This window comes from Eublepharis macularius, chromosome 18 (assembly GCF_028583425.1).
Source record: "Eublepharis macularius isolate TG4126 chromosome 18, MPM_Emac_v1.0, whole genome shotgun sequence".
Lineage (NCBI taxonomy): Eukaryota > Metazoa > Chordata > Lepidosauria > Squamata > Eublepharidae > Eublepharis > Eublepharis macularius.
Window position 1 is genome coordinate 3,930,827 of NC_072807.1, and position 25,884 is coordinate 3,956,710.

At 46.2% G+C, this 25,884-nt stretch overlaps 1 protein-coding gene across 1 annotated transcript in view; it reads right to left on the minus strand.

Annotated features, from left to right (window-relative positions):
- Positions 1-284: 284 nt before the first annotated feature.
- TBX15 (T-box transcription factor 15) overlaps positions 285-25,884 on the minus strand; it is a 137,446-nt gene continuing 111,846 nt past the window's right edge. Inside the window, exons 7-8 of the mRNA XM_055003017.1 lie at positions 24,597-24,694; positions 285-2,715 (exon numbers count right to left, since the gene is read on the minus strand). Of these exons, the coding sequence (XP_054858992.1) occupies positions 1,928-2,715; positions 24,597-24,694 (886 nt within the window). The 3' untranslated portion in view covers positions 285-1,927. The remainder of the gene's footprint in view (positions 2,716-24,596; positions 24,695-25,884) is intronic.

The following is a 25,884-nucleotide window of genomic DNA, read 5'->3' on the forward strand; positions in this document are numbered from 1 at the left end:
AACAAACACTAGTGTAAATGTGATACTCTACAAATAATAATTCAAAAACTGGGCAGCTGGCCTGAAGCACTGGTGAAGGACAAGACTGAAGGTTTCGTTAGCCTTTCATTGACTGATCAGGATATCGGCCATGAAAATTTTGAAGTGCGGAAGAAACTGCCCCCCCCCCCGGGGAAGAACCCATTGCTTTGCTTCCTCTCTTTTTTGTATGATTTCTGTCTTCACCCTTAGTAAGTAAAATCATCCCATACATTTGGATGTCTAGATTACTGACAGACCAAACAAAAAAATAACAAAGGTTTATTTTGCATCAGTTCTGTGCTTGGCACCTAGAAACAGAGTTCCCTGCATGGGGCAAATCTTTATACATTTTCTTTCTATAATATATTTTACATACCCATTTATTGCCCTCTTTAATATTCATAATATTGAGTTCCCCTCCCCCCATACTAGAAACATAAATACATTTATCTACAACACCTCAAACAAATCTCTATAGTGTAGTTTCTGTATTCCTTTACTCGCCACTTGCAATTTCATATGGCTTTTAATTGCTTAGCTTATAAGAAGCGTCACTTGCCTGCTTACTTTTAGAAGGGCTGAAGGAAACAGCGTCAGAAGGGAAAGATGGTTGTTTTTTTAAGGCAGTGATGTCTTGTCAGGCTGAGGTATGCTGAATGCCTACCCTTGAGGTTAAAGGTAGGTGACCATTTTTTCATCCTATGGTGCATTTATGCAAGATGGCTGGCCTTAGGCCATGCATTCTCACAATATTTATCGGACTGCTCATTATTTAACACAAACTCAATTGGGTGATTTCTTTCACATTTGATTCTTGTGGGCTGTATATATTCTGAAAACAGTTGGCTGTTGCTTTGCTAATATTACTTCATCTTTCAATTAGGTTTGCCAACCTTTAGGTGGGACCTGAAGATCTCTTAGAATTACAACTGATTTCCAGACTATAGAGATCAATTCCTCTGGAGGAAAGGGCTGCTTTGGAGGGTGGACTCTATGGCATTGTCACTCTCCTCCTTAAACTCCGCCTTCTACAGGCTCTTCCCCCAAACCTCCAGGAATTTCCCAGTTTGGACTTGGCAACCCTTCTACCAATGGCTTTAAGGCACTGAATGCATAACTGAATGCTCTGTTCTGTAATGCAGCATTTCCAAAATGGAATCCAAAGTGGAATCCTACGCATCGTTTTGTAGCCAGCTATGTTTAAAGAAATGTTTCATTTGCAAAGGTGAAGGAAACCTTTGTCCTGCTACTCTCCCCCCGCCTTCTCTCATTCAGACATGCTTTTGTGACTTTAAAGTGTTCTCAAGAGGAAGATCAGCAAGCTCTTCCCTAAAGGAAAAAGTGTCCCCCCTGGGAAGAGAAATTTCTGTTCCGATATAATGTTCTGTTGCTATAGTGGGTGAGAGAAGACCACAGGATTTGAATTCATTGTTGTAGATGGCAAGAGAGGGGACCAACAGTGACACGACAATGGCTTCTCACGGGCTGTGCAGCTTTATAAGCAGAGGTCTTTATGGACTGTTTGCATCCAGGAAACATAGAAAGAACTGCACACACACTGCACTTCCTCTACTGCGAACAGTTCACACCAAGCTCTGATAACTATTGCATATACTATTATAGGGGGGTCCCCCCCCCGCCCCCGGTGTTTATTGCAAACAATGCCATTTTCTCTGTTTTAAAAAAAGAATCCACTGGGACGGGCGCCAATCAGCTCCACAAAAGGCAGCAATGGCTACCGTGCCTGTAGCTCTCAGTCTGGTTCTCTGGATCATAGCTGTAGAGGCTTGCATTTGCATACACTGCTCAAAGACTAGTCCTGTTTTAAGTTGCAAAGCAACAGAGACCAGATTGCCGCGATCAGCAGTGAGGTTCTTGCTCCTCAGAGGATGACTCCAGGTGCTGGTTAGACCATGTGCACTGGCATTTGTGAAGAAGACCCCGGTACCGCCCCGTACTGTCTGTTATCACAGGGGTTGGCTGTGGGTTGGCTGTTGCTGGGAGGGCTGCTGATGACGTGCATCCCATGATCCATCCCTGTCGAAAGATACTGCCTCTCTCCAAAAGTCCCGTTGGAAGGCGAAGAGCAGAGTAAAGTGCTTTGGGTGGTGGGCAGTTTCTCCGGACTTCCCGCCAACCTTGGAGAAGCAGGGAAATTGTATCCATACAAATTGTAAGGATTGTGAAGGGAAAAAGCGTTGTAGGAGCTCTGTTGCATGTGGCCACCACTAAACATGTGGGAAGAAGAAGAGGTGGAGGCAGGGTTGCCCGCCTGCATCACATACTGGAACTGAGAGGCTGGGAAGGACCCCAGCTGGCCACTGTAGGCTTCCATCTTGCCATTGGCAGGCAGCGAGGAGGGAGCAGGCATTCCGGAGATCAAGGGTGGAGTCCGCTGAGGCAGGAAGTTTTCGGAAGGCTGAGTGGCTGAGGCAGGGCCGCTCGGGAGCCGGTTGTATCCACTGTCAGTCAGCCCAGGATAGCTCTGCAAGGCCGCCATGTTGCTTCGGGCACATGGAGGATAATCGGAGATATTCAGGTTACAGAGCTGGCTCTCCCGGCAGCCAACGTTGAAAGTGTTGGGAGCCAAGTGAAAGGCTGGGGGAGAACATGACGGAGAGAGGAGGTGAGAAGAAGCAGAGGGCGAGGGGGTCCCAGTGCTGGAGGTTGTTGGGGAAGTGCCCGTGCTGCCCCCTGCCAAAGGAAATACAAAACAGCTGTAAAAAGGTTCCCCAGTACACGATGCAAATCCACAACCCTTTCCTAGTACACATACATCACTTTTCCTTAATCCGCTTTTTCATTCTCATTGAAAATGTATTGTTTTGTAGTCTATTGATTATGCCCCATACCCAAAGCAGTGGGCTGCCGGATCTAGGCTTGCTTCTCCTCTGTCCCCAGTCACTGCCCCCCCCCAGCACTCACCTGGCAAGCTGAGGGTAAAGGGGGAAATAAGGGGGGGGGAATGGCCTACCTACCAGCCTGAATGCACACTTACTAGCGATTTAATGGTGTTGCTGGCAGATATGCTGATGTCACTTCCTGTGGGCCCAGAAGTGATGTCAGCACTTTGCTGGTGAAAACCATAGAACTTTAGCCCCCAAATCAGAGTGGTTCTGGCAGGCCATCAATGTAATATCACTTCTGGAAGTGATATCATTACATTGCCAGTGAGTGCCTGAGGGTCAGTAAGTTTTTCTTCCCACTGCCTGCCATCTCCCTCTCCCCACTGTTTCCCAGGAGTGACCTTGCAACCCTGGCTGGGTCCCCCAGAGGGACCAAGGACTCCTGGAAGCCACATTATGGATCTTGCTATGGTCATGTGCTGGTGCGGAAGAAGGGGTGGAACATGAGCATATTTCCTCAATGTTCAGGGTCATCTGCCCTCTGCTGCCAAGTTGTCCCAGGTTTCTTAAGTATAACCAGGGCTTTTTTTCAGGGGGAACGCAGGGGAATGGAGTTCCGGAACCTCTTGAAAATGGTCACATGGCTGATGGCCCCATCCCCTGATCTCTGCGGCGCAGAGGGCAATCTCAACAACCCTCTGTCTGGAGATCAGGGGGTGGGGCCACCAGCCATGTGACCATTTTCTTCAAGGGCAACCCACTGAGTTCCACCACCTCTTTTCCAGGAAAGAAAGCCCTGAGTATAACCAACCAATGAGGTATTTCTGATTGGCCCATTCTATCTTTTCCCTTCAAGGAGAGCAGGTGGGAGAAGTAGCCCCAGAGTGAAGGCAGACCTAATGTTTTAAGTGTGGTGAGAGTGGCTTGAAAACACATTCACAGCATTCCACGGCATTTATTTTCAGGCGCGCAAATGTGCGTTCAAAACGCTTCCACCACACTTAAAATGTTGCATCTGTCGCCACCCCTTTACTTCAAAGACTGGGGCATTTTACCTCTAGGTCAGAAGGGAGAGATTGGGATGCTCCCCTGGGGTGAACTGTTAACAGGAGGTAATTTCCACCTGGAGGCTATTCAGGAAAGAGGCTTTGCACATTAAGCACATGGGGCCGAGCATAAGGCCACAGATTCAAAACCTGAGATTTAACAACATGGTAGAGACATACAAAAACAGCCCTGTCACTGGATGATTGGTAGAATTTAGAGAGCCTTTCCTAGAAAGAGTAACTGGTTGTCTCAAAGTGTTGTCAACATGTTTAGGGAGGACAGAAGAGTCTGAGACTTGAATAGAGGAAAAAAATTAGACAAGAATATTCCCAGTGTCTACACTATCTGTGGTACAATAAAACATGGAACATAGGGCATATAGCACAATTATATACACATATTCTTTACAACTGGAGTGTGGCCCTCACCTAAGGGTACAGAAATTATGGCGGCTGGTGGTGGATTGGTCTGTTGGGGTTAAATTGTCTCAGCTGCAACTGAGATGCTACTTAACATCTGAGTTTGGGATCTGGTCTTTGGTGTAATGGCTGTTGAAAATGTGCAAGTGAGGGGTAGGGAAATGTTGGGTCTGAATATTTTGCAGGTGATACTGGCAGATAGAAGCCAGGAAAGGAAAGGAGATTACAGCATGGAGAGAGGCCAAACGTTTGCTGCGTTTAGTCACGTTTCCAGCACACAGTGTTCTCTTCTGAAGGCACTTCCATTTACTCGAGAGCTTCCAAGGTTTGTTTCAGGTTAGTTTTTCTGGTAAACAAAGTAAAAAATGAAGTGTTGGGCCTGGAAGAAATGAACTCATGGCAGGCAGGCAGGCAGGCACTGACCCATTCTGCCAGGAACACCAAAAGAGTTTTTTTTAACGTGCAAAAGTCTACTAGTTTGGAGGCAACAGTGAAGCAAATGCGTGTGTCCCCTACACAAATGATGATGCATTGGACTTATCATTTTTAGCACACATATGAAGCGGCCTTGAATTGAATTAAACCACCAAGTCCATCAAGGTCACCATTGTCTACTCAGACTGGCAGATAGAAAGGACCGAACTCACGATCTTCTGCGTGTAAAGCAAAGGATCTTCCACCGAGCCCCCTACACACACACACACACAATCACATGATAGCACTCTACACACAACACTAGGTGCTCTGAAATTGACACAGGTGGAGGGGAAATGGACACAAATATTCTAGCCTCACTCCCTGCCAACATGTGACCATTCAGATCAAGCCTATTTGCGTAGGAAGTGCACACACGTGTGCTCCCTCCCTGCAACTGGGAATGCTCATGGGCAGTAACGCTGCACTTCCTACAAGCATAGGCTGTATGTTCAGACGACCAGTCCAACACGCTCCATCTCCTTCTAGGTGCATTGATTCCAACATGCATAATGCCAGTTTGGTGTAGTGGCTAAGAATGGCAGGACTCTTATCTGGAGAACCGCGTTTGATTCCCCACTCCTCCGCTTGAAGCCAGTTGGATGACCTTGGGTCAGTCACAGCTCTTCCAGAGCTCTCTCAGCCCCACTGACCTCACAAGGTGATTGTTGTGGGGATAAAAATAACACACTTTGTAAACTGCTGAGTGTGGCATTAAATTGTCCTGAAGGGCAATATATAAATCAAATGTTATTATGTTATTATTATTTGTAGAGAAAGACATGATCTTGTGGTCCAGCCGTGCTCTTCCCATCAGCTCCCATTCTCCAAATCTGCCTTTACCAGGGTACCATTAGCTGCAGCTCATACACAAGCATTTGCATATTGTTCAGCCTGCCAACCAAGATCCTCCTTACAAGCCCCGCTCTCTGAATCTCTCTATGTGAGACCTCTTACACGAGGATGCTCAAGTGTAGGGAGATGCAATATTATCCAGGAATTGTAGTTTAAAAAGTCAGAGCCAAAGGCTCTGTCAATTTCACCTCCCTACACCAGGGTAGTTTAAAAAGACAGAGCCATTGGAGATCACTACTCAGAAGGTTTGCTAATTTCATCTTTGCCTCCCGAAAAGGGAGGTGAAATTGACAGAGCCTTCAGGGAGGCAAAGATGAAATTAGCAAACCCTCTGAGGAGCGATCTCCCCTGGTGAAATTTAAAACTAAGCTTGCCAGCTAACATTGTCTCCCTACACTCGAGCATCCTTGTGTAAGAGGTCTCGTGTGGAGAGACTCTCTGTGACTCCAGCTTCAGAGATAAGGTGAGTGGTGACCAGAGACAGGGCTTTTTCAGCAGTGGCACCTTCCTTGTTTTTTCCCTTGAGGCTTGCCTGGCCCCTACACCCTGCTCACTTTTAGACATCAGGCCTGGCTTTCCTCAACTATGCAAAACTGAATTATTCAGGAGGACTATTTTACATAATCAATAGGCCTGTAGTGTAATGAAACGGTTCAGAAAGATGCTTTGGTAAAGGGATAACAAGTGTGATCTATACTACTGTACCGTCTACTGCTGTAAATATGCTCCTACTACGTAATTTCTGCATTGTTTAAAGTGTCACCTTAATGTTTATACTTTGTTTCAGCTCTGTTTTAAATTTCTGCTTGGTTTCAGATTTCTGCACTCCAAATCCTATTGCATTGTTTATTGGATGTCCCCATCCTATTGATTATATTGACTCATACTGTGTAATCTGCCTTGAGTTTCAGTGTGAAAGGCAGACTATAAATAAGATAAATAAATATAAATGACATGTCTGTGTACAGTCATGCCATGATTGTCTGTATGTTGTAACCACTACGCTCATTACTAACCTAATGTATTCTCTCTTTATTGCAAAGTGTTACTTGTTGAGACCCAGATTGGGCCTCTCCTGTTATCTTATAGAAATATGCACCTCTAAGCTAGCACTGACCTTGGAGCGCCCAGATGCCAGCTCTTGCTACTTCGCCCAGATGCTGGGAATGTACGATTGTGTACTGAATGTCTAGCCATAACTAAAAAGGGTTCTCACAGGACCCGTGTATACTGCATGCCAAAACCTTAACAGTTATTTGAGCACGGGAAAATTGAGTATAACATAGAACTGCTTGCCTTGCCTTATCACTTCTACCAAGCTCTGTGATAGAGTGCAGACCTGAACTGTCAAATCCTAAATAAAGCTTTTCTACTGGAACCAATGTGTGTTCACTGGAGAGGGGCTGAGGGATCTACCTGGCAGGAACCCAAAACTTCTGAACCCAAAACTTCTGAGAACCGCATACCAGCATTATGCTGTATGATGTGGAGCCCGAACCAGTATTGCTAACACAGGAACAGATGGAACAAATCCCTCCAGAGTATTGGGATCTAAAACAAGTATTCGACGAGGAAGAGGCCAATGAATTCCCCACCACCACCATGCAATGGATTGCACTATCGAACTCATCCCAGGGGGGAAACTTCCAAAAGGGAAACGTTACTCAATGAACAGAGAAAAGTGGAAAGAGCTCAGAGAGTTAATTGACAAAAACCTGGTGTGAGGATTCGTCCCCCCAGCCAGCTCCCCCCATACCACTCCAGTCTTGTTCCACAAGAAAAAGGATGGGGGGCTAAGACTCTATACGGATTACAGAGGAATAAATGAAATGCTGTTTCCATGTCAAACGCAAACCCCCCTCCCACTCATCAAGGACTTGCTGAGCATGGTCAACCAAGGGAAAATCTTCTCTAAACTGGACTTGAAAGGTGCTTACTTTCAGGTAAGAATTCAGGAGGGGGATGAATGGAAAACTGCTTTCAACACCCCTTTGGGGCAATTTGAGTACCGGGTCATGCCATTCGGACTTCAAGGGGCTCCTGGTGTTTTTATGAATGTAATTAATGAAGTACTGCATGAACACCAGTACAAAGGTGTGGTTGGTTACCTTGATGATGTGTTGATCTATTCTCCTGATTAAAAAAATCACGTCGAACTGGTCAGAAAAGTATTGAGAGCCCTAAAAGACAATCACTTGCCAGTAAAGCTGTCCAAATGTGAATTCCATAAAGAGGAATTGGACTTCTTAGGCTACTGAGTATCAGGGCAGGGGTTGAAAATGGACCAGCAGAAAAGCCAGGCACTACTGGGGTGGGAACCCCCCCAAACCAGGAGATAGTGGCAATCCTTCCTAGGATTCACAAACTTCTACCACCCTTTCATTAAAAACTTTGCCCAAATGTCCCTGCCACTAACTAACTTACTGAAAACCAAAGGGAAAGGGCTACAAGGGACAAAGCCAAGTACAAAGTTGAATTGGTCACAAGAATGCCAAGAAGCATTTGACCAACTTAAAAAAGCATTCACTTCTGAACCAGCTCTGCAGCACCCAGATGAGAACCGTAAATTCATTGTACAAGTGGACGCTAGTGACGTAGCCATGGAAGGAGTCCTGTTACAAGCGGATGACACGGGAAAACTCCACCCCTGTGCTTTCGTGTCCAAAAAGTTCTCTGAAACTGAACGCCATTGGACAGTCTGAGATAAAGAGGCGGGAGCTATTAAATCACCGCTGTCTACATGGAGGCCCTGGCTAGAAGGGGCGAAAGTGCCGTTTGAAGTATGGACTGATCACAAAAACTTAGAAGCTTTACGTAACCCCCACAGACTAGGTGCTAAGCAACTGTGGTGGATGGAGTTCTTCTCCAAGTTCAACTTCACATTGAAACACCTCTCTGGCAAAACAAATTTCCTAGCAGATGCACTCTTAAGCATGCCCCAACATGAAAGCAAAAGGGTTTCACCCATTCAATTAGGAGGGGCAGTAACTACCTGCACCCAAGCGCAAAGTGAAAACCCCCAAACATCTGACCTCACCGAATGAGGGGAAAAAGTTAAGGCAGAAGTAGAAAAATAGGGGGAGAATGTACCAAAAGTCGATCTGAAAAAAGAGGAAGATGGCAACTGGTACAGGAACAATAAATTATACATCCTAACCAGCCTTAGAGGATTCCCCATTGGCTGGGCATTTTGGATATTTGAAAACATTGCACCTGGCACAATTCTGGTGGCCAAATATGAGAAAAGATATTTCCCAGTATATATCTTCTTGTCAGATCTGCATCATGGGGAAATCCAGGAAAGGAAAGCCCTCAGGATTACTGCAGCCACTAGAAACCCCTGCCAGATCCTGGTCGATGATCTCGATGGACTTTATCACCAACCTACCCCCCTCTAAGGGGAATTCTGTGATCTTAGTGGTGGTGGATTTGTTTTCCAAACAAGTTCATTTCATACCCTGCACCATCATCCCCTCAGCAAAGGAGCTTGCAGCTTTGTTTATGCAGCACGTCGTCCGGCTGCACTCATTTCCTAATAAGGTCATATCTGACCACGGAGTACACCCACCTTCTGGCGGGAGCTACTGAAATTAACAGGAATTGAACAAGGACTTAGCTCCGCCCACCATCCAGAGACTGATGGACAAACTGAAAAAACTAACCAACTGTTAGAACAATTCCTAAGATGTTACATTAATTATCAGCAAGATAATTGGAGTGATTTTCTGGCTTTTGCTGAATATGCATATAACAACTCGGTACACAGTTCCACAGGTGCATCCCCCTTCAAAATAGCACAGGGCTATGAAGGAACAGCAATGCCTTTTGCTCAGACCCCACAATCTCAACAACCAGGAGATCTAGGGGAATGGTGGACTGCTCTCACATCCCAATGGAAAATTATTCAAAAAACCCTAACCAAAGCCAAAGAGGACTATAAAAAGTTTGCTGACAGGAGACACTCCTCCACTTGGAAGCTTCAACCAGAAGACTTTGTGTACATCTCCACAAAAAAGGGTGGACCAGCCTAGTAAAAAACTGGGATGGAAATTTTTAGGTCCTTTTCCTGTGAAAAGACTTATCAATGAAGCAACAGTAGAGGTGGAGCTACCAAAGAACTTATGTCAAACCCATCCAGTCTTTCACTTCAGTCTTCTAAAAAAGCCCTCCCCACTCCTGACAAGTGGCACCCTGAACAGGGAGCCCCTCACCCCATCCTGGTGGATGGCCAAGTTCATCATGAAATAGAAAGCATTCTAGACTCTAAACTCAAACACAATCAGCTGTATTACCTGGTGAGATGGAAATATTTTGACCCTAGTTACCAGGAATGGATTAAAAACTGACATGAAAGCTACACTTATCAAGAAATTCCATGAACTGTATCCTGACAAGCCTGGTCCTCTGTAAGAGGAGAAGACGACCTTTGGGGGGGGGCAGAATGTCATGTCTGTGTACAGTCATGCTGTGATTGTCTGTATGTTGTAACCACTATGCTCATTACTAACCTAATGTATTCTCTCCTTATTGCAAAGTGTTAGTTGTTGAGACCCAGATTGGGCCTCTCCTGTTATCTTACAGAAATATGCACCTCTAAGCTAGCACTGACCTTGGAGTGTCCAGATGCCAGCTTTTGCTACTTTGCCCAGATGCTGGGAATATATTATTGTGTACTGAATATCTAGCCATAACTTAAAAGGGTTCTCACACGACCCGTGTAGACTTGCACGCCAAAACCTTAACAGTTATTTGAGCGCAGGAAAAATCAAGTATAACAATGATTTCTCGTCTTGCCTTATCACTTCTACCAAGCTCCGTGATGGAGTGCAGACCTCAACTGTAAAATCCTAAATAAAGCTTTTCTACTGGAACCAATGTGTGTTCACTGGAGAGGGACGGAGGGATCTACCTGGCAGGAATTGACAATAAATTTATCATCATTTCTATGGTCCGCTTTTAGCCTGGGAACTGGTTTATGGAACTACTTTATGCTACTCAGTAACTTATGCTGTTTTTATGGCCTGGTTGGGTATTTAATTCTGAGTTCTTAACTAACAACTTTTAAACAAATATTTTTATTGTGTTTTATTTTGTAAGCTTTCTCAAGCAGGTTCTCTGGAGACTTTGCATTTCTGAACTGAGTATCATTGTCATCATTTAGAACATTTTTATGCTGCCTTTCTACCCAAATAGGGTCTGTAAGGCATCCCAGAGAGATTTCTAAACTGAATTTTTAAGGAGAACGTTCAGGGTCCTTTGAGAGGATTGTAAAGGATCTAGTTCAAGGGGATCAAGAAATCCATTTTATGTCAGGAACTGGAGCTTTGGACTATCTTTCCCCTTGAGATCTTGGAATTTGTTTTGTATTGGCCTTTCGTCGGAATGCTCTCTCCCTTTCTGTTCTGTATTTAAATTGGCACGATGGAGTTGCACTCTTATTCACCTTATTCTTATTCAAACATGGCTATCTTTCTGGGGGGTTGATGTCCTCATGCTATGGATGGATGATTGGTGTATTAAAATATTTATCAGCCTGTCTTTCTCCGCAAAAGATTGGGACCCAAGGCAGGTAATAACATAGAATAAAGGAATAAATAAAATAACAGCACAAAGGAATAAATTAAACACCGACATAAATTAAAGACTGACATAGTCCAAAGCTCCAGTTCCAACACAACATAACCAATGTCACCTTTCCCCCCGCAAAGAGTAAATGGCAGACATTTATTGATAGGGAAATGTAACATCACTGGGGCAAAGGATTAAACCTGTTCTTTGTATACAGCAGCAGGCAAGGTTTCCCCACACACACACACTATGTCCCAAGATGAAGGCTCTGTGACAGTAGAGATGGCTGACCTCAGATCTTAGGACATCTCTTGCAACTGTAGGAAGCTAGAAAAGGGATTCAAGTTAGCTAAGCCTTCTGCAGATGTTCTGTTAGTGTTCTACTCACACGCCGTTATGGTTAGCATCTGCCAGGGGAGTGGGCAACCTCCAATTCTCACCATCAGTCCCCTACCCTTGTTAATTTTAGTGGCAGGAGAAAAAAGGGGGAAACAGCATTGATGATGGCACTCTAGGAATTTCCCCCAATCTCTATGGTAAAGACTAGACATGGGCACGAAGAGAAAAAAACCCTGAACAAGCTGTTTGTTGTTCGTTGCCATCCACGAACAACGAACAGTAACGAACATGACCTTGTTCACAAACATGTTCCTTGTTCGCTGTTCGTGGCCTCTTGCCAGCTGATAGTTTAAAGGGCCCTTTCGTGCCAAGTGCAAGGGGCAGGGCCCTTTAAATTCCCCAAAAATTGACCTTCCCAATGTCCAATACCCACCAAATTTGCAGGGGACATAGTCCTCACTGTCCTCCGAAGACCCCCCAAGTTTCAGAGAGATTGCACCCCAGGAAAGGCATGATCCATGTGTTCGCCTCCCCTTTACTGTCATTTTCTCTTCACACTGGCAAAAACGGGACTGCCTGTTGCAAGGCAGCTACCTTGAGGGGTTACAAACTGACAGTACCAATGTCCAATACCCACCAAATTTGCAGGGGACGTAGGCCTCACTGTCCTCTGAAGACCCCGCAAATTTCAGAGAGATTGCACCCCAGGAAAGGCATGCTCCATGGGTCCTTCCTTTTGTTGTCATTTTTTCTTCACAGTGGCAAAAACGGGACTCTCTGGTGGAAGCTACTTTGAGGGGTTACAAACTGATCTTCCCAATGTCCAATACCCACCAAATTTGCAGGGGACATAGTGCTCACTTTCCTCTGAAGTCCCCCCAAGTTTCAGAGAGATTGCACCCTGGGAAAGGCATGATGCATGGGTCTCCCCCTTTGTTGTCATTTTCTCTTCACAGTGGCAAAAATGGCACTCTCTGCTGGAAGTACTTTGAAGGGTTCAAGCCAGAAGGAAAGCCAGAAGGAGTTCAGACAGAGTTCAGTCCCTGCTGTTGCCAGGGGAATTGATTGAAAGGTCCAGACTGTCTGGCTTGACAAACAGCTGACGAAGGCAACAAATGAGGCTTGCAACGACCACTTGTTCGTTTAGAATAGAGCCTCATGAACTGCTTGTTTGTGAACAGACAAATGGGTTCACAAACCCATTGTGGGGTTTTCAGTTTGTAATGCTGTTCATGTCCATGTTTAGTAAAGACCTCAGAGATTGGTAGAATTCTTCAAGGGCCACAGATTAAGTGACATCACCTCAAATGCCACTTTTGAAAATTGCTCCCTTAACCCTGTACAAAATGTGGGAGCACTTCCTCAGCCACAGCAATGACGGCACTTCTAGAAGTGATGTTGTCATGTTTGCCAGGAGTGCATGTGCCTGGTTTGTGCCTGGGGTACCAGCTGGTGGTGGGTGATCATTGGACAGCTTGGAAATTCCTGCAAGTCACCAGTGACCTGCAGGCAAGTGGACAAACCTTCAGGAGCACCTAGGATTTCTATGCTTACCTTTAAAGTCCTTCATGATCTGTGGCCCACATATTCCAAGAGCCATCTTTCCTGCCACCAACCTGCACAATAGGGTTGCCAGCCTCTACGTGGTGACTGGAGAGCTCCTGGAATTACAACGGATCTCTAGACTACAGAGATGAGTTCCCCTGGAGAAAATAGCTGCTTTGGAGGGTGCATTCTACAGCACTATACCCTGTAGAGATCCCTCCCCAGGCCCCACCCCCAAATCTCCAGGCATTTCCCAGAGCTGGCAACCCTACTGCACAGATGCATATCACACCAACTCTTTTGCCGACTTCACCCCCACCCCCACCCCCACCCCCCTTAGGATGCAAGATCAGCTACAACCCATGCTCAGGGCTTGTCCCTCATAGCCCCAACATTATGGAACTACGGGTCGAACCACATGAGACAAAATACACTTGAATTACACTCGAATTACACTCAAATATACTCTAATTACAAAATACACCCGAATTACCCATGTAATTCACGCGTATTTTGTCTCGTGTGGTTCGACCCTACCTCCTGGAGTGGTTTAGACAGGCCTCTTCTTCTTTTGTCCTTAGGAGGCAGAGTGAGCTTTGCAGGTGGGTTCTGGGGTCAGGCAGAGATTTGGGGGCGGAGCCTGGGGAGGGTGGACTTTGGGGAGAGGAGGTTGCTCAGCAGGGATGGGACGGCATAAAATCTGCAGTCCAGGGATCCGTTTTAATTTGGGGAGAACTCCAAGCCCCACCTGGAGATCAGCCACTCTAGGTCAGACGGATCTTAATTTTCCTTGGTATTTTATCTGTGTGGATGGGTCGTGGCTTTCCAACTGGATTTTTCACAGGTTTTTATTATGTATTTTATGAAGTAAATGTGGTATATCATTTTTTATATAAATAAAAGCAGGTGGAGAGAAGCAGTTGGGCAGAATGAGGGAGTATTCGACAGGCCAATATGCTGGCAGGCCTACAAGTTTAGATTGGTTCATGGGGCGGGGGGGGGGATGTCCGGTCAGAGGCTGAAGGGAACCTCCACATTCAGAGGCAGTCAACCTTTCCATCCAGGGCCAGAAGACAGCATCACAGAAAGGCCTCGGCCACCCCTCCTAATATTTGGAGATTGGCATAACCTGCACTCTGAGATAAGGGGCTGTTTCACCATAACATTGAGTTTGGCCTTGGGAAGGGCAGTGTGAGCTGAGAGGTGAGAGCAGTACAGTTACCCGAGGACAGGGCTTTTTTTCAGCCGAGTTCTGGCACCTCTTGAAAATGGTCACATGGCTGGTGGCCCCACCCCCTGATCTCCAGACAGAGGGGAGTTGAGATTGTCCTCTGCGCTGCCGATCTAAACTCCCCTCTGTCTGGAGATCAGGGGGCGGGGCCACCAGCCGTGTGACCATTTTCACCAAGGGCGATTTAAACTTTAAAAAACTCCCCCCTTGTTCCAGATGACCCAAAGTGACGTCATTGTGCAGTCCTGAGTTCCACCACTGAGTTCCACCACCTCTTTTCCCAGAAAAAAAGCCCTGCCCGAGGAGGACCCCCAATTCCTGTCAGTTGTTTGTACTTCAGCGGAAGCCCTGTCAGCTAATTCCTACAGCGCCACATAGCTGCACAAACCCCTTGAAAGGGTTGCAGGTCCAACACACACACACCCTCCTGCTCGCAGGCTTGTTCTCAGCATTCCCTATTCTGTGTTGTGTGGGAAAGAGAACTGCACCTAGGAGCCTGCAACTGTTTTTGCACCCCTGGAAAATGACAGAGTACAAAGTTACTGGAACTCCTGCTCTCCCTTCCCCCCAAGTGTTCTTCATTAAAGTCAAGAAGCCGAGCCAAATATTTTTAATAATGAGAATCTGGATCAGGTTCAACTAGATTTTTTTTTTCTTTAAGGAAAAAAATGTATAAAGTGTTTAATAGGTTTTTGGCTCCCCCAAACCAGCCCCACACCATCTCACTGCCATGTGCATTTAATTAATCCCAAACCCATTTTGTCCCAGTCTCAGTGATGGTGACATCATACTCCACGGCCTTTGTGTTTCTGAGCATCTGTCTAATTTGGGCTCTTTTTTAAAAAAAAAAGTTGAGCAAAGGCCAGCTATTGGCTTAAGTCAGCTTGGTGCTTCTTCTTATGAAACAGATGGACACGTTCCATTTTTGTCTTTTGCCTGATCTCTCAGCCAGAGAAGCTACAATCTTGTTGGGAAAGAGCACATGATGTCTCGGTGATATATATGAAATCAGCGATGTTACTGAGAAGACACCCCGTGGACAGCAACGTGAGTAATACCCTGTGGGGCACACAATCCCACAATTCTTTTCAAACTACGTTTCAGGGAACCTTGGGGTTCCTCAGAAGCTCATCTAGATTTCCTCAATTAGATCAAAGAGGGACCGCAGCTTTCCTCAAGGGCTGCTTGCCAACCAGCCACCAATGATCTTCCCATGCAAAGTACAGTTGGAGGAAAGTAGACATATTCCGAGATATACTTTTAGTTTGCTGGAGGTCATGGTGACGCCCAATCTCCTGTGAGTAGAGGTGTAGCATCAATAAGGCATGACAGTACCCTTGCACCACCAAAGTTTACCTTGTACACCACCACCAATTGTGGTTGGTCCAATCTACCATATCATGAGTCTTTTTTTTTTTTTTGCTACTGAGAGCAGAGTTGTCCACTCCTAATAGGCAGACCCCGCAGAGATCAATGGACTTCCCAAATCAAACTGGAAACCAAAAGGTTGCATGTTACTCTGCTGTTTTTATTGCTATGCTCATTCCCAAAGTGTGCATCGAAACCTCACCCTGAACCTCAAAGCGGATGTGGCAGCCACATCAGGAGGTAAGCTTCCTGTCCCCAGCTACTGTCTTGAGCCATAATGCAGCAGAAAAGTTTCATCAAGAACATATCTCAGAATCCTTTACGATACTCTGGAGTTCACAGGCAGGTGCACAGGGGTTCCCTGATACATGCACCAACTTCCCCTCTTTGATACTAAGCTTGCCATTTGCTCACCTATGTTAGGCATGCCCTGCCCTTAGCCCCAATTTCCCACCCTCAAAAATTGAGAAGCAAGAGTAAAAATGGCTGGAAATGGCCTTAACAGTGATGCTTTAATAATTTCCTCTTGTCTCTGGTCTTTACCATAAAGATTAGGGGAAATTCCTACAGCATGACCCAAAGGTGACATCGCTTTACCCCCAAACTCCACCCTCCACAGGCACTGCCCTCAAAATCTCCTGGCATTTGCTGAGGCCATGCTGGTAGCCTTATTTCCTATCGATATTCCTTGTATTCTGATACCTGTCCCTGGTAAATCACAGTCCCTGATTCTTACCTATTTTGGCTTTTTGTGAGCTACTAGTGATTTTTCTTTTGCAATTTTTGCTGAAGTGACCCGAAGGCTGAAATCTGAAGAGTGCACATGTGAGCACAGTGTACTTTCTAAGGTTTCAGCTGTCAGAACCATACATGACATTTTTTACATGTAGAATTCCATATTACCTATAAGTGTTGTGTATGCCCTGTTGGAGCCTTTTTCTCTGCATTACTCTTCCAAGAAAGCCGCTTTCCCATGCAGGAATCCTCTCCCCCGCTGACCTCATCTCACCATCCTGCAACCATTCTTAGCATGGAGAGAGAGGTAGGAATTGTGGGGCCCCTGCTCTCTAGGCAGGTGCACTAGCAGTAGTTCCTTCCCAAAACTCAGACAGAAAAAAAGGTGGCTCTATAGATGCTCACGTCCCTGAAGGTGGGGCCTGGCAGTCCAGCTGAGGGTCCTCCTGACCCATCTTCTATGCTAGATCCGCTCCATACTAAGGCAATCCTTCTGCACAGGCCTCACTGCACTGTTCCTGACTATTTAAATGAGGAGGAAGGGGGCTCAATGGCATCGTGCCAAGGTACAACATCACTTCCTGCACAAAACAGGAAGTGATGTCATTGTGAGGAAGTGATTTCTGGGTGAATCCTAGAGCATCACCCCAACACAATGATGCCATTCCTGCTTTGCACCAGAAGTGACACTGCATGTTGGTGTGATGCCAGTTAGCCTCCCCGTACTCTCCAGTTTCTCCTGGTCTGAACTGTGTTGCTGTTCTTTGGCCCTCTAGAAACCTGAAAATGTTAAAGGAAGGAAGGAAGGCAGACAGGCTGAGGCACGTGAGAGGAATGTACTCTCTGAATGATTAAGAATGCTTAGAAAACTTGCCACTGGGGAGCCACATGGTCCATCTAAAAAGCATTTAAAATTACTGAATTTTTAATTTGACAGTTTTGCAAATAGCACCGATAAAGACAGACAGAAAGAAAAAAGAAGTCTGAAGGTCTGTTTTCTAGAGCTTATTTGGGTTTGTAGAACAAAATCGTTTTTGACTTTTTGCTTTAATTTGCCTAAAGAAAAATGACATTAATAAGACAGTCCTGTAGTCCTACCATTCAAGCTAGCTGGAAGGATTAATTAGCATTTCGTTCTGAACTTGAAAAATGCTAATGAAGCCAGAGATCAGCTTCGAACTTCTCTGCCTGACAAATTAGAAACTACAGCACTTCAATTTTACGTGGCGACAAGAAAGGAACTCCTATAAAAAAACCAAGAAGTAATTCATAACTAGGGAGTGCCAGCATTGCCTGGGCTGTGACATCATTTCTGGAAAAAACTGAAAGTGATGTCACATTGTTCTAGGAATTGCTGGAAATTCTGTGGTAAAAACATAGAGTGATTCTGCACACGTTGAATAATGCACTTCCAATCCTCTTTATAGATCATTTGGAACGGATTTTTTTGTGTGCGGAACAAAAAATCCACCTCAAACAATTGATAAAGTGCATTGAAAGTGCATTATCCAACGTGTGCGGAATCACCCATAGAGTTTCCAGTGATTCCTATAGCTATGTGACATCACTTCTGGGTTTTCTCTGGAAATGATGTCAAGCTGTGTGTGATGCCCATGTTTTAATTTTTTTTTCTCCCACGAAAGCTTAGAGCAATGGCAGGCATCAAGAGTCGCCAGCAGGAGGCCTAGCACCCTCGTAAACAGATTTAATCTTTTGCCTCTGACCAGGAAGCAAACTTGGTTTGGAATCTGATGCTGGTCTGTTATGGGTGCCAACTCTGGCTTGCAAAATTCCTGGAGATTTGGGAATGATGCCTGGGAGGGCAGCGCTTGGGAGGAGAAAGCACACTGGGGCTGTGATGCCAGATAGTCCACCCTCCAAAACTGCCATTTCTTCCAAGGCAACCAGTTTCTGTAGTCTGGAGATCAGCTGCATTTCGGGAGAACTCCATGTCCCACCTAGAGTTTGACATCCCTGTGATGTGGACATATTGCTTTATTATATATGCTTTTTTTGCAATGAGCTGTGGCAGCTACATGCAAACTATGGCAGAAAATTTCAAACTGGTTTACTGCTGCCAGTGACTTTGGCTGTGGGTCCAACCTAGTATACTCATATACAACTGGAAAAGTATATGAGTATGTCTCCCCAGGAGAGTCAAATACTTTTAAAATGTTCTGTTTCCGAGGCTCTCAGAAAGTGGCCCCGAAAGAGATTCTGTGGTTTATGATGTAATGCTGCATTTATGGCATTGGCAAATGACTTCTGAATTTGGGGGGATAAAATGGGGTCGATGCTCTCCTGAAGGAGAGGCCAGAACAACAGTTGGTGGAAGTCTACAGGGAGCTCTCTGGTCACATGGTGCTGGCTTGCTTCCTGGTTTTTCAGCTGCCGAATTGCATTAAAAGAAGCTAAAAATACATGAAATATTTTCCTTTCCTTATATTACTTGACTGTGTCAGCAGTTGCCGTAGTTGCTACGAGCCTGTTATTTGATAACCTAATGGGGTTATCAGTGCAAATATGAATATAAGGCAGGGTGGCCTATTTATTCAGCAGTGCACAGAGTGCCACAGCAGTCTTAAATAGGCCCAGAGGGGCTTCCAAACAGGTGTGTGCGGGGGGTGGGGGGTGGGAACATACGCCATGCAGTGACTCTTGACGCTGGGGACTCAGGACTATCCGACACGCTCTCACAGTAGCTAAAGGCTAATCTTAATAGGATCTGTGAAATGGATTCTCCAGTATTTCCAGCCAGGGTTTTTAACAGAGGGGCTTTTTACTGGTATGATTTTAGACAGGCAATTCTTAGTCCTTTTATCGTATTTTTCTCTTTTTATATTACTACAGTGAGCTACTTGGTGACCTCAGAGGGGCTGAAAGCATGAATTATATATTTTTAAAATAAATAAATGAAAAATTTTATTGTAGCCACACAGACCTCCCTCCCACATTCAAACCTGGGCCTTTCCTTCCTATGGCAGTTCCAGACCAAATTGAGATCCCTACAAGTTTATAATTTAAAGAGTAAACAATGGCAGAGCAATCTATTCATAGCTCTCCTATAGAGTTGCTAGGCCTGAAGGGAGATTGGAGGGGCAGACAGGGACATGGGTGGGCCGCTATCGGTGGCAGCATGACATTACTTCCAGGAAAAACCCAGAAGTGACATCATGCCTCCCTAGGAATGGCTGGAAACTGTATGGTAAAACCATAGAGTTTGTGGCAATTGCTAAAGAAGAATGATGTCATGTTCAGGTTTTTCCCCAGACATGATGTTATGCCATTGGCCCGGAGCATTGGTAGGAAACAATTGGCAGAAGACTGGCAACCCTACTCTCCTATATTTGTGTCAAGTTTGGTACCAAGACAATATTCTGTTGCTGCCAGACTGACCTCTTTGTTTGGGATAGACATCAGTAACAGTGTCACCCAAAGCTGGCTGGTACCCTTTTAAACTCATTAGAATTCAATAGGCTTAGAACAGTGCGACTCTGCTTAGAATGACTCTCCTATTCACTCATATTTAGTTGGCGGCTGTTCGGGGGAAGAAATCTGACAGGGGAGCACAAAAATACCCTATGAAGACTGCATTCTGACAGGATACTGTACCAACTATCCACTGAATTCATAGCTCTTCCTTGCCACTCCTCTCCCATTCCTAGAGGACCAGTGGTGATCTTAGGTGGCTGCCATCTCTCTTCTGGTGTTTGCAAGAGAGCCAGTTTGGTGCTGTGGTTAAGAGCAGTGGGACTCTAGTCTGGAGAACCGGGTTTGATTCCCCACTTGAAGCCAGCTGGGTGACCTTGGGTCAGTCACAGCTCTTCCAGAGCTCTATTAGCCTCACAGGGTGAGTTGTTGTGGGGATAATAACAACATACTTTGTAAACCGCTCTGAGTGGGTGGTTAAGTTGTCCTGAAGGGTGGTATATAAATCGAATGTTGTTGTTGTTAAGAACAAACAACAGAGAAAGGAGATGATGGCATGGATCCTAGCCCTATCCTTCCATCCCACTGAGCAAAGTTTGAAGCTGTCCTTCAGCTTAAGAAACCTTCCTCCAACTTAAGCAGCTCTTCCATTGGAGGAAGGCACCTTATGCTGGAGGGAAGCTCCTCGGAGGATAGTTGGATCCACCCCAGTGAGCCCTGCGCACACAACCAATACAGGGGTTTGGCGTCCTGTCTACAGGAGTGACAGAAAGAAGCAACTTGACACATTCCCACTCGCAACCAAGCACCCTGCCCCCCCACATGTACATTGACTTGAACATGACACAGTGCCTATGTGCTAGTCTCCACCCGCATCCAAACAGTGGTGTCTTCCCAATTAATGGAACGGAGCTCATGTGCATACAGCTTGCACATATGGAGGGAGCTGTGCCTAGACTGGTGAACACTTAGATACTGAGCAGGACATGCATATTTAGTCATGTGTAGGGAAGTGGCACTTGTGGGCTTGCACACATTCCCCTTCAATGTGCCCTGGTATGCTGTGTGTGTAGAACAAACCGTGGACTGGGCTAGAGGTGATTTGTAGTGGCAATTAGGAACATACCTCTGAAAATGACGGAGGCCTCACAAGAAGCAGAAAGGAGTGAGGGACGCATTCCCGTTCCCCACATTTTCAGCTATCTGTGGGTTGGAGGAAGGAAGATTCCTGTGTGGAAATGCATTTATGCTAGCAAGATGCAGTCAGCAATAGTATAAGCTACTTTTCTGAAGCCTCCTTGATGGCTGGTTCAGACATAATACTGAGACAATAGATATGAAAATGGAAATGGACATTTAGCACATGCGCATCGACCCCTCTGAATATCAGACAGGTAAATAGTGTCGAGCAGCATACCAGGGTGCTTCTGTGAGTGCATGTGTCTGTTTGAGGAGGTAGCAATGTCGGAGCTGGGGTAGAATTGGAGGGAAGCATGGAAAAGGGCTCCGTTTGATTCTGGGGCTATGAAAGTTCAGCACCCCCTTGGACAACAGCTTCCGGGCGAAGCAAGTGGAAGACAGTATCCTGGCCACGCTCTAAAGTTCAGTGGGCCCAGGCCCCCAGCACCCTCCCCATATCAAGAGGCTGGTCTACGCTACAGGCATGCTTCACCGTCATCCCTTTCCCCCCAGGGAACTCTGGGAATGGTAGTTCTGTATTCTCTAATACAAAATTCTTATCACCCTTACCCCATTATTATTCTCAGGTGTCTTTGGGGGAAGCCATGAAAATTAAACGTTGGAATGATGATGCTGGACGTTGGAATGTCCTCATTATAATTTTTAGTGTGAATTATGGGTTGCCCCTATTTTAACTAAACTACCTCCTACTGTATTAAAAGCTAATATACAGTAGTTCCCTACTTGCTGGTGGACAGTGACCCGAGAACTATGCTGGCCGTGGCCAAGTATCTCTCCACCATATTTTCCTTAAAGAAATAAAGACTCCCTATCCGCTGCTCGAGATCACTGGATCAAAAGAGCTTGAAAGGAAAAGGAAAGGAAAATTAAATGATTTAAAAAAAAATTCGTTTTAAGCATGGCTGCCCCACTCCCTCGACAAAACAGTTTATTTAAAAATGCAGCACCAAAAAAATTGAGGGTTGTACTATTTTGTTCCCCTTACATAGAGACAATATAAGTGTGCAGTACACATATGTCCTGGGGGCTATTAAGGAAGAGAAGGCAGCAAACAGCATTTGTTCTCTGCTTATCCTTCCCGATCAAAGCCTGTCATCCACATCCACGAAACAAATCTTAAGCTGATCGCCACCCAAAGGCAAATATCTGGACACAGATATATGCAAGAATGCAAATCCTTGAGGGCTGTTGTGACAAACACACAGCAAAATGTTTGCCCCTTTTCCTAGGAAAAGTAACAGCAAAGGCTTATTTTGGAACTGGCCTTTACGGAAGGCCGGGATCATCTAACAGCGTCCCATGTTCCTTGGCAGTGATAAGAAGTCACAACCAGCAGGGAGGCAGCATAGAAACAGTAAACACGACCACAAGCAACATGGACTCAGTTGGCAGAGAAGCAGGGATGGGGCGGAACGAGAGGGGGCAGCAGGAGACAGGCGAACCACTGGCCAGGAGTCCGTTATTCAGAGGAAAATACATTATGGCCCCCAACCCCTCCATTATGGGACCTGAACAGTTTTAAATTCTGCATCCGTTTCACCCCACATCCATTCCATTCTGTATTCACGCTGTACTCATGTTACTCTGTGTTCATTTCTCCGTTAGTTGCTCCTCCTCATATGAAACTGCCAGAGATGGGCTCAGAAGCAACAGACCTCGTGGCCCCCCTGAATTTTAACTGGCAACAGTTTTCCAGCACCTCTGGCAGGCAGGCCCCTCCTGGCCTTCTGAAGGCCTTCTCAAACTTCCTAATGTGAATAGCCTGGAGATGCTAGGGACTGAACCCGGGGCCTTCGGCACGTGCTCTGCCTGGCTATGGCCTAACGCCAATAGGAGAAACAGTAGCCCAAATATGAACTGGCCCTATGAAGACTTCTGGATGCTTGATCTCTCGGTTCTGCCCATTGCTTGCCCTCTCTCCAGTGAGCAGCAGGAGGAACATGGGTGAGGGAAAACACCAGTGATGCTTTGATGTCACTTCCAGGTGAAGACCCAGAAGTGATGTCACCCCTCCCCACCACTACCACCATGATGCTCTAGGAATTCCTGCAAAATCTGTGGAAACAATAATGGAGTCTGGGGTGATTCCTAGAGCATCGAGGGAGACACAGTGATGTCACTTGTGGATATTCAGCTAGAAGCAATGTCAAAATATCAGCAATGTTTTTCTCTCCCAGGTCCCACTCCCGCCCAGCTCCTGGGGAGTGCAGGAGCTCTAGGGTTGCCAGGCCCTTTACTCTCCCGGCCAGCACTTACCTTTTCATTGCCCCTCATGAGTGCTTCTGGGGTGGCGTGATGATGTCACTTCCAGGAAGTGACATCATTGTGCAGGACCATGAGTGCATGTACACTTGGCAGAGGGCTGATTTGGGCCCAAATTGGCCAGCTGAGAAGTGTACGTGCCATCCTGGGATTGTGCCCAGGAGTGTGGGAGTGAGGGATCCCCTGCCCCCACCAGGGGACCTGAGATCCCTAAGTAAGGATGCCAACTGCAGGTTTGGAAATTCTTGGAGATTTGGGGGTGGAGCTTGGGGGAGACGGGGTTTGGGGTGGGGAGGGACTCCGGTGGGTTATAATACCAAAGAGTCTGCCCTCCTAAACAGCCATTTTCTCCAAGAGAGCTGAGTTCTGTAGTCTGGAAATCTGCTGTAATTTCAGGAGAACTGCAGGCCCCACCACCTGGAGGTTGGCAGCTTCACATGGCAGCCAGTCTTATGGCAGCAGAAATTTGTATCTCCCATCTCCTAGTATGACCCTCTGTCATGTCTGCATACCATTCATCCATGCCATTCATATGTTCTCTGTTCCCTGTATTGCTTTGATCATACTGTGTATCCATATGGTCTCTTATTATGCTCATGTACTACGGCCATTATATTCATGCCATCTCGAGCTTGCCTAAAACCGAAACCACTAATGTTGAGACTGTTATAGCTGAAGCCTGCTGCTGATCTTGTACTAAAATGTAACTTTCTGCAAGAGTCAGAGGGAGTCGAATTCCTTGTAATCTTCTGGATTTCTGTAGCCAGACAAAGCTATTGTGTTTCTCACGAGAATTGGGACTTTCGCGCCTTTTTGCTAACTATCCCAGGAGAGGGGGAATCCTGCTCCTTATATCAATGTGCATTTGTGTGTATTCTCATTCCTGCCAGTTTCCTACTCATCTTTGAAAGTACCTGTGAACTTAACAGATCTCTATAATAAAACCTTTTCAACCAAGACCCTGGAGTGCTTGCTGTGAGGGGTGTGGGGATCGATCTGCCATGGACTGCCATCCCTAGAACTGACACCCTCTAACCACTACACTACATTATACTGACTCTCTGTAAGCTACCTCCCTTGGACCTCCCCCCCACCTCCACTTCTGCAAGGGGCTGTTTTCTGCTTTCCATCTTTGCCTGGCTGTCAAGAGCCCCAGCGGAGTCCAGAATCCAGCTGGCTACCAGATGCCTGTTCTGAGGCTCCGGCCTGCAGCTGCTTCATCGCCACCATCCCGGTGCCCGTTATCGAGTGGCTCACCTTGCTGTTTCTGCATGGTGGTGAAGTCTTCAAAGGTGAGGGTGCGCACAGGGGGCCTCCAGAAGGCGTAAGTTTCCATAATGGCCTCCAGGCCAGTTCTGTGGAATGAAATAGAAGAGCAGAGGGGGGGGGGTCAGGGAGCAGGTAGATCTGCTTTAATAAATGAGAGGATTTAAACTTCATTCTTCTCTCTGTCAACAACCAACTGGTGGTCATTTTGCTGCCATTAATTACTATGCTGCACCAAGCAGAGCATTTTTATCAGCACAGCATTTAATGATAACAATATCAGCATCCCACTTTTTCTCTTTAATATTTTCCTGTTGGCTCCTAAATCATTGGCTCCTTTGTGCAGAACGGTTTTGGTGATTAATTCACTGCTGCTTCTTTGATCAGAATGGCTGATCTTTCCAAGCTGTGCAGAAGTGAATCTCCCACAGACACTCTGGGCCCAAACCCAGAGCACCTCAGGAGACAAATTGGTGAACTGGAGCACAGACACAAGCGCACACTCAGAGAGAGAGAGAGAGAGAGAGAGAGAAGAGGTCTTGCTGCCAGGCTCACATTCCAGGCCTGTGGCTAGGGTTGCCAACTCCAGGTTTGGAAATTCCTGGAGATTTGGGGGGGGGGGGTAGCCTGGGGAGGGCAGGATTTGAGGAGAGGAAGGACCTCAATGGGGTATAATGCCATAAAGTCCACCCTCCAAAGCAGCCATTTTCTCCAGGGGAATTCATGTCTGTAGTCTGGAGATCAGTTGAAATTGTGGAAGATCCACAGGCCCCGTGTGAGGTTGACAACTTCACCTCTGGCAGGGCTGGAACCCCAGCTCACGTTGGCCTCCGTAAGGACTGGCCTGAAAGCTGAGGCATGCTGGGAAAAAAGGCAGCAGCACAAAAAGCTGCATGTAATCAAGAGAGGCCCATTAACCTCCCCACATCAGTCACTCTGTTAATGTTCGCTGTGTTTCCCACCCTTGGCCTGTGTTCTCATAGCCCATTAAATGTGAGTCTGGGCTCATGTTCAGTGTCTGAAGCACGGCGGTCTCCAGAGCCTCTCAGGCGAGGCCTGGCTGCTAAGGGGACAGAACACCTCCCCCCCCCCCGACCAAGCCCTCCTCAGACAGGCATCTACTCCGCGCCAAGCTGGGGGCGGGCGGGTCTTGAGGGCTTCCTGGATGGGGCTCCTATCTCAGCAGTTATTTTTTACATTTAATTCTCAGAAGCTTGGCCCCCAGTTTGGATTAATCCTACCCCTCTTGTGCCACTTTCTCAGAATCTCTCTACACAAT